This window comes from Choloepus didactylus, chromosome 8 (genome assembly GCF_015220235.1).
Source record: "Choloepus didactylus isolate mChoDid1 chromosome 8, mChoDid1.pri, whole genome shotgun sequence".
Lineage (NCBI taxonomy): Eukaryota > Metazoa > Chordata > Mammalia > Pilosa > Megalonychidae > Choloepus > Choloepus didactylus.
Genome location: NC_051314.1, coordinates 123,751,394 through 123,760,342, shown reverse-complemented (window position 1 = coordinate 123,760,342; position 8,949 = coordinate 123,751,394). Strand labels below are relative to the sequence as shown.

The following is an 8,949-nucleotide window of genomic DNA, read 5'->3' as shown; positions in this document are numbered from 1 at the left end:
GCTTACTTCTTTTCCTTCCAGTTCCTAAATGAATTCTTCCTGGACCAATGAACAATTTTATTCTAATGTCCTTCAGAACATAAGTTATTTGAAATTTTTCTCTACTTGACTTTATATGCTATATCCACAGTTGAAATTCTAGTAGATATAAAAGAAAGCTGTATTCGCCACATTACTTAAAACAATGTAACTCATCATGTAAAAGTATAATAAATGCATGATGAATGAATGACGCAACAAACAATAGTTTGACCCAAAATATACATTTATTTATAAAGCCTTTGTGGTGTCTGCTTGACAGAGACAAAGAACCCCATTCCTTCTAAGGAGAAGCATAGGACAGGGAGTCCAGAAAAATGTGTAGCCCAAGTATGGTCCTCAAACATTTCTGTGCTGTGCATCTATAGAGAGAAGAAAACCACAAGAAGGTTATGGGTTTGCTGAGGAGTGAGCATTCTCTCAGTTGAGTAAAGGCAGCAGAGTTGGCTAAAGCAAGGGTCAGCAGATTTTTTTCTGTAAAAGGTCAGATAGTAAGTGACTTAGGCTTTGCAGGCCATTTGGGCTCTGTCACAATTACTCAACTCATCATTTACAAAATAAGTGTTGGGCTGGTTTTGGTTAGAGGATATGGTAGGCTGAATTATGTACTCATGAATTTAGACATGTTCTTAATCTTAATCAGTATTCCCATGGCATGAGCCCATTGTAAATAGGATCTCTTGGAGATGTTATTTGAGTTGAGGTGCGACCCAACTGAATGAGGGTGGGCCCTAACCCGGATTAACAGAGCCCTTTACAGGCAGAAGAAATTCAGACACAAACAGAAAAGCCACAGGGAGAGGCTGGAAGCTGGAAATCAATGGAACACAGAATAGAAAGGAGAGGACATGGCCATGTAACGTGAAGCAGGGTTAAAAGCCAAGGAACCCCAAGGATTGCTGGCAGCCAGCTTTGTGGAGAAAGCAAGCCTTGCCGATATCTTGATTTGGACTTCTCCTGGCCTCAAAAACATAAGCCAATAAATTCCCATAGTTTAAGCAAACCCATTATGTGATATTTGTTACAGCAGATGGGCAAACAGACGGATGGCCATAATTAACTGACCCCTAGGCTGAAGGAAACCCAATTAGCTATGGTAGAAAAAGTTACCAATTAGAGACGGCTGTCCTACAAACAAAGCTTATTGACTTTTGGATAATGGAGTGAATAACTGAAATTGAAAAGTCAACCTACAGAGAAAGTACTCTTCTCCAAAGTCTCTTTGTGTGAGAACAGGCCATATGGATTATCTCAGATATAGGAAAAGCCTTGCAGAGAAATTAAAATTTAGGGCGAAGTTTGATGAGCAAGGTTAAAGGACTATGATACAGGTCATGCTTGTGACCCCTTACCTGTGCTACAGGGGGCGATATATTCGGCAATGGCAGACTCATCTGAAAGAACCATGGGGTGAAGGGAGAAACAAAATATCTCTGAATGAGGGGCCACATTGGGTCTATTCACTTTACTATTGGAGAAAAGTGAATCATTTCAGAATAGTCAAAACTCCAAGTAAATAGACCAGAGTTGAACAAGGTAGTTAAAATATCCATCTCTTTCTCTGGGGGAGAATTGAAGCCTGTTTAAACAGCAGCTGTTCAAGTTTTAAATTCTTAGGAAGATGATGGGAGTTGTATTGTAGTTCTCTCTTCTGTGAACCCTCTGCTTCTACTCACTCTGCCCAGTTTGCTTCCTTAATCCCTTCTCTAAGATTACTGCTCCAACTTGAAACATTCTTTCCACTCCTTTGTACTCTAAAGATTGTATCATTTATGATCCAACTCATTTCTTCCGTCCTCTGCTTGACCTTCTTGAGCACCAGCCTTCTATGCCATTTTCCCTTCTAAATTCCTCATCACTTAGCTCTCTAACACTCACTTGTCATTAACTGCATTCCTTGTTTTATTATCTTTTCTTGTGTATCATGTTCTCTATGTCTGTAAACTACTTGAGGGCAGAGACCAGATATTACCGTTCTTTTAAAAATTCTTAAGTTTCTGACTCAATAAATATTAACTGCTAAATTTATTCTGCAGGTAGTTTCTGCAGGATATCTCTTGGAGAAAAGAAATGAACGGATGTGATGTTGACTGAAGGGACTGAAAACAGGACGTCTTGTCACAAGTGACCCACACACACTATTCAAGTTCAGATTTCTTGGATCTGGGTTGAAATTGTTTAATTAGCTCAGTTTTCTCACACTCACCTGTCTCATAGTAATCATAGACTTTTACGATGGCCGGCTTCAGGTCTCTGACAGGGATGTCTTGCAAAGCCGTGAAGGAAAAGTTTAGTGCCTGATTTGTCACCTAAAAGGAAAAGTGGGAGTAATCAAGAAATTAGAAAGCCTCCTTCTCTCTCCCTTGAGTAAAACATATTCTTTGTCGTTTTGTGACACTTATCCATCCACTCATGTCTTTTAGGTGTTTAAACATTTGTGGTTGTCAATATGGGTTTCAGAATGCAATCTTGGGAACTCTTTATAGTGAACAACAAAATTCCCCAGACTTCCTCCTGAACAACTCAGGTAATCCATATTATTTTGTGGTCTCCTATACAAGATTAATCCTCCGGGCCTATCTGCATCTCTAAGATGCAGAGACTTGTCTTTGCACAGTTTGTAATTACAGTATTCTTTTCTGTGTGGCTGAATAAAACATCTTTATAGTCAGATGTTTGAAGATAATTCATGAGAGCTAGATTTTATTTAATATAGTTACACATTAGAATGTTAACACTATCACTAATATGACCAGGCATCATTGTCAGAGTCCTTCCTTTTTTAGTGTTTTAAAAATAAATAACAGAAATGCATGATAAACCATTTGTTCTATAGGTTTCCTAGTCAAAACTTCATAAAAATACTCATATCCCAACTTTAATGTAATTAAAAAGAAAGCAGAACATTTCACAGATTTAACCAGAGATTTTTCAAGTTAGACTAGAATAGAAGAACTTTCAGGGAGGGCATTACTAATCATCACTTTCCTTCTTTGACTTGTTTCCCAGTGGAGACACCCATGTAGACCAGCAATACGTACAGTCTCATCCAGGATGTCAAGACTCTCACCTGTTCCAAATAAATGAGGACGTGATTGGTGCTCACTTCTGTCCTACTCACGTAGCTAGAGCTTTCAAGCTGAAGAAAATTAGAGAACTCAGAAAGTTAGAGAACAGATGTGAAAACAGTGTGAGACCTAGAGCAGACTGTAACAAGAGACAAGTGTGTTCATTCTCCAAATACTCTGAGGGCTAGGATTTCTTTCAGTTATCTTCATGATTAAATAGCTGGGGTATATTGCACAAAAAGATGGGGATAAGGAAAGGATCAAGCTTTGCAGACAGCATTCAACCTTGTCATGTCTTAACTGGGAAAAATCTGGCTTTCTGTGAAGAAAAGGAAACTAAGTATTTTCAGGTCAGGATTTCCACCAATCTTTAATATCTATGTAATGTATTAGATTCTCTGGCATCTTTGATGTTTTTAGCTCACATTGATTTTGTCCTTTCCAATATTTTTTAGTGCATATCAGTGAGTTTGATACATAGTCATAATCTCTTTCTTGGATTTTATTTTACAGTTTTATGCCCACAAGCTGTAAATCCCTAACTAGATGATGAATGGCCTAAGGATAGAGACTCCTCTTTATTTCTCTGATATCTCTAATATCACACATCTCTTAGCTTAGAGCAAAAAATAATTAATGAAGGTAGATCCCTGGGTTTGAAGAAAATATATTTTTTGATGCAGGGTGATATTGACAAAGCCTCAATATTGGTCTGGTCTTAGTCTGGGGATATAGAACATTCAATCATATGAGGTCAAATTGGCTTAAAATACACCTACCATTTTTACTGTTGATTTCAGGGGAATAAAACCAGATACCATCTTTACATCAACAATCACCATATTGGAGGCAGGACGGCTCCCGGTGTAACTGTGGTGTCAAAGAAAAAAGGAGTGAGGGCTTAATTTGTAAGATGAGGTGTCCTCCTTCAAGACCCACCATAACCATGTTCATATCATGAAGTTTTCCTTAATATTATTACCCCCAGAGATCTGTGTTTGTTGGACATATATGATATTGATGTTTGGAACCCTGAGTGTACAATGAATGCACAGCTTGCTAAAATCATGGATGCTCAAGCCTTACTTCCAAATGATCAAATCAGAATCTTTGGGAATGGAGCTTGGGAATCTGCATTTTTCACACATCTATAGCTTTTGGATGTTCCATCTGAAATATTCACTTGTTATTTAGTATGTATTACTTTTATATTTTTAAGTGACTTGAATGTATCATGTCTTACCAAAGAAGCTCCTAAATGTTGTGAGATCAGATACTCTCTTATGTCTCATACTTTGGGTAAACTGATGTTTAATAACTAGGTTTGTTGTCTGAAATACGATTTATTATTATAATACAATAATAATGCTAATGTCATTAGCATCAGAAACATAGCACTGTTACTAAGTTTTCTTAGGATTCCTGTAAAAATTATTGATGGGTTTGATAAGATGACCTCTATATTTCATGCTTCATACTTTACATTTAGCATTAGCATTTAATATTTATCCATTTCATTAGAGAAATAATAAAATAGGATTCCATTATTCAGAAGAGGTAAGGGAGACTTATCTCAATGCAAGATACAACTCCTTGAGGATAATAATTTATTCTTTAGCAGTGAATTAAACAAAATTAGTGTAAAGGAAAAGTAGAGATTAGAAGATTGAAATAGTCTAACTTGTTTTTACTTGACAGATTTAATACCAGACTTTGCTCATATTGTAAATACTCCCAGTCTCCTTAGCCTTTAAAATAGTACTGAGACTTTAAGACAAAAAGAATTATGAGAGAAAAAGATCACTTTATAATGATCAAGGGGTATATATTCATTAAGTAGATATATCACTTTTAAATTATATTCATCTGATAGCATAGCTTCCAAATACGTTATTAATTACTGATGGTTCCATGTAGCTTTTGGACTCAAAGTAGGGGATGCGGTCAGAAGGTTTCACCTGACATTCAGTGAGATCTGGAAGCTGGTGTGGGCTTCGCGTCCATCACAAGTTTGGGGCAGAGTTTGCACACGCAAAGCAAATGGGGCGTCGTCCTTCTCTGGGTGGACATGGTATTTCATAGATGTCTGTGGGACACCAAGGACACTATCAGTTTTTCTTTTTCCCTGGGACTTTTTTAAATCATGCAATGTCTCCAGATTTGCCATTGCCTCACCCAGGAAGGAAAGAGCAGAGCTTCTCTTTTGGTGGGACAGATTAGAGTTGACTCTCTCCAGCATAACCCGGGAGTCTCACCTGCAGATACACGCATCTTTCCCCTGTCACGGTGATGGCGTAATCCCCAGGCACCTTGGGCAATGAGACCTGCTGCAGTAACAGGAGGTTTTGGTTGTCCACTTGGAAATTTGTGGAAAAGGTCTCTGAATCCTTAATGGTCACCTGTGCGGTTTTCTGAGTTCTGGCAAAAGTGGCTGCTCCGTATCTGGACAGGGCCTGAAGAGCCACCACTGTGTCCTGGAAGAGATGAGTGGAGACCCGCCCCTGCAGTTTTTTGTAGACAGGATTTGTCCCAAAAGTTTGCGTCTGCCACCACAAGGGGGCGCTGGCTCCTCCTCCTCGCCCCCCCCACCTCCTTCCCCTCCTCCACCTCCTCCTCCTCCCTCCCTCAAAATATATATCTGCTAATTGCTTTTCCCTTTTCTCTGCCTTTCAGGCTTTATCCAAGTCATATTACAGTTTCTCCAAATGAAATAAAATATTACTAATTCTAATTGGCCTCACTATTTTCATCTGCATTGTTATTTTCTAGGGGACTGTCCTGACTCAGAAGACCCTGCCCTTACCTATCCGTAGCCTTCTTGGATATATCCTTCAAAGAACAGGTCTAAAATTAAGAAGTTAAAACAATAGTGGTGACTGTAGTAAATTAGATGATTGGTACCATTTAGATGGAAGAGTGAGAGAAATTGGCTGTGAATAAAAATGGTGCTATAATACAAGTTGTACTTTCCCAAGTTTCTTTTTCCCTTTATTTGGCTTGCTCACCCCCTCAACACACACACACACTTAATCTCTGCGAAAAATAAAAGTTTCACTTTGTACATCCTGAATATTGAAAGAGGTCTTGGAAGGGGGGGACCTCAGTAGAAAAAGAAATCTCCAAGAGCTTTAGCTTTCAAAAATAGAGGAAGGAAGAAGGGTACTCTCAGGGCAGCTTTTTGGAGTAGAAAGACGTGAAGAGGCTGAGTTCCTTGGAGTAGTTTTAATAGAACTTAATTATTTCATGAAGATCAAAGTGAGCTCTATTTGGTCATGTTACTTTTGATCAGACAATTTTCTGATTCATCTTAGAAGACCTTTTCACACAATTCTAAAGGTAGCACTTGTAGTCTAGAGCTGTGGTTCTGAACCACAGATGATTTTGCTTTGTTGCAACTGGACATTGATTGCTTCCGGTGTCCAGTGGGCAGGAAAGCTACTAAACGTCTTACAGTGCACAGGACAGGCAGCCCCTTACAAGTTGTTATCAAGTGATCAAGGCTGAAAAACCCTGGTCTAGAGCATGGCCAATGACCAAAGTGTGCTGATGACATGGTACAGCTTTAGAGAGGAATAATGCTTATTGAAAGTAACCAAATTGATAGCATGTTAACATAGGGCTTAGTGAAAATTGTTTTGGGGAATTTCTCAGGCCTCTTTCCTCCATATTCCCACGTCTCAAACATCCCTAAACAATTTTTCATGATTTGTTTTTTCTTCTCATTTCCTTATAACCGTTCTATTTTCAAGTCTCACATTTTCAAAGGGAACCTGGAGGAGAAGACTCTTGGGGAACCACAGACCTGGGTGGAGGAGAACCCGCCCTGGGAATTCTGTTGCTTTGTGATCCACTTCACGATGTGCGATGCAGTAGTCAGGTCATCTGGGGATGGGGCAGGCTGGGCGGTGAGGTAAGCCAGGAGCACGTAGGATGTCATCTCCACCTCCGCAGAGGGAGCCTGGGGTTGGTAAAGAAGCCCCACTGGTGCCCTGGGTTTCTGAGGTCGCTCCCAGTGGACTGAGTTGTCTTGAGGTTGAGAAAAAGGAAAGAATTATAACTATTGCAGATAATAAATGAATGCACATTCACATCATATGAGAACTTAAAATAATAATACAGAAGATGACATAGGATTCTCTCTGTCATAAGTTCCCCATACTCAAAATTCTTCCATGCTGAACTTGGTTTAGAGAATGTTGTTGGAGGAAGAAATATAGAGCATCCTTACCAATCTCTGCAATGTTGTTTTGGTTGAATTGGTGGAAGAAAAAAGTGGCAGATAGAGTTCTTTCACTGGAATATTTCCTGGGAATTGGGTTATAAATTGGAGTATATACCTACCTATTGATCTCAGAGGACTTTTGTAAGGATATATCTGGCAATTAAAAATAAAAATACTTTGGAAATGTTATTGCATTTCTTTTATTAAGGCTTTTTTTGCACCTCTTCTCATGCAGTATGTAGTTAGACATCATGTGAAAACAAATATATTTATCTAATATATATGTCTTAGCAAGTAGGAAAAAAATTCCATAATTTATCTATGGTGTTATGTCTATTATGTTTTCCTCTGTGCAACATATGCAATCCTAAAGAAGATGTTTTTAAAAGACATACTCTGATCTCACAATGTATGACTTGGCTAAGGAATTACAAATGAAGTTGTTAACTTAAGCAGGAGTATATTCCTCCTTTATTTGCAGAATCAGTATAAGTGGAAGGAAAGAAATATCACCATTTTCTCTCACCTTCTTTCACAGCTTCCTCATCAACTGAGTTCAGTATTTCTCTTCTCCTATCTTGGTTTCCCACCAGAGCAAAAGCATAGGCCAATAACGCCTTAGTATAGATATGGCTCCCATGGGTTTTCTCCTTTGCTTTGTTCCAGGCTGACTCCAGACATAACAGGGCATTGCGAACAGTAGTGTGCTGTGAAGGCAAGATGGGGGTGGTGGTGAAAAGAAGAGGAAACAATCCCTGAACTGGATACTGCTAGACAGACATCAGTAGTTGTTTTCAGCCAGCCAGGTAAACAGCCAGATGTCCATCATATTTAAATAGAAGCCAATTTTAGATCTCTTTACCTCATAGTTAAGTTCCAAAGAATAAAGTTGGGGAACCTGTGTGCGGTGGTTTGAAGCTGCATGTACCCCAGAAAACACATGTTCTTAAATCTAATGCATTCCTGTGGGTGAAATCCATTGTAAGTAGGACCTTCTGATGAAGTAACGTCTGTTAAGGTGCGAACTACCTCAATCAAGATGGGTCTTTATTCTATTGCTGAAGACCTCTATAAGAGAATGAACTTCAGATAGAAAAAAAAGCCACAGGTGGAGAAGCCAGAAGCCGAACATCAGCAGAACTTGGAGATGCCACTGTGTTCCTTGCCTTGTGACAAACTAAGGACCAAGGATAGCTGGCAGCCAGCCCCAGAAGCCACAGTCTCCCGGGAGAAAGTGTTGCCTTGATGACACATTGATTTGGACTTTTCCCAGCCTCAAATCATAAGCTAATAAATTCCGATTGTTTAAGCCAAACCATTTCATTGTATTTGCTTAAGCAGCCTAGGAAATTAGAACACTGTGTTAGGATTAGTTTTGGTACTTAATCTAAGGGCATTACTGGGTGTGCCTGTTTGGATGTATTATGGCCCCCAAAATGCCATTATCTTTGATACAATCTTGTGGGGGCAGATTCGTTAATTTTTTTGATTAAGGTGTGACTTTTTGATTGGATGTTTCCATGGAGATATGACCCATCCAACCGTGGGTGATGACTTTGGATAATTTCCATGGAGGTGTGGCTCCGCCCATTCACCGTGGGCCTTGATTGGTTTACTGAA

At 39.1% G+C, this 8,949-nt stretch overlaps 1 protein-coding gene across 2 annotated transcripts in view; it reads right to left on the bottom strand.

Annotated features, from left to right (window-relative positions):
* Positions 1 to 247: 247 nt before the first annotated feature.
* The window catches only part of LOC119542201 (PZP alpha-2-macroglobulin like), a 44,913-nt gene continuing 36,211 nt past the window's right edge, over positions 248 to 8,949 (bottom strand). For both annotated transcript variants that reach the window (XM_037846772.1, XM_037846773.1), the window contains exons 28-36: positions 7,856 to 8,036; positions 6,910 to 7,133; positions 5,363 to 5,581; positions 5,066 to 5,193; positions 3,887 to 3,977; positions 3,110 to 3,178; positions 2,246 to 2,348; positions 1,392 to 1,433; positions 248 to 401 (exon numbers count right to left, since the gene is read on the bottom strand). In XM_037846772.1, the coding sequence (XP_037702700.1) occupies positions 379 to 401; positions 1,392 to 1,433; positions 2,246 to 2,348; positions 3,110 to 3,178; positions 3,887 to 3,977; positions 5,066 to 5,193; positions 5,363 to 5,581; positions 6,910 to 7,133; positions 7,856 to 8,036 (1,080 nt within the window). In that variant the 3' untranslated portion in view covers positions 248 to 378. The remainder of the gene's footprint in view (positions 402 to 1,391; positions 1,434 to 2,245; positions 2,349 to 3,109; positions 3,179 to 3,886; positions 3,978 to 5,065; positions 5,194 to 5,362; positions 5,582 to 6,909; positions 7,134 to 7,855; positions 8,037 to 8,949) is intronic.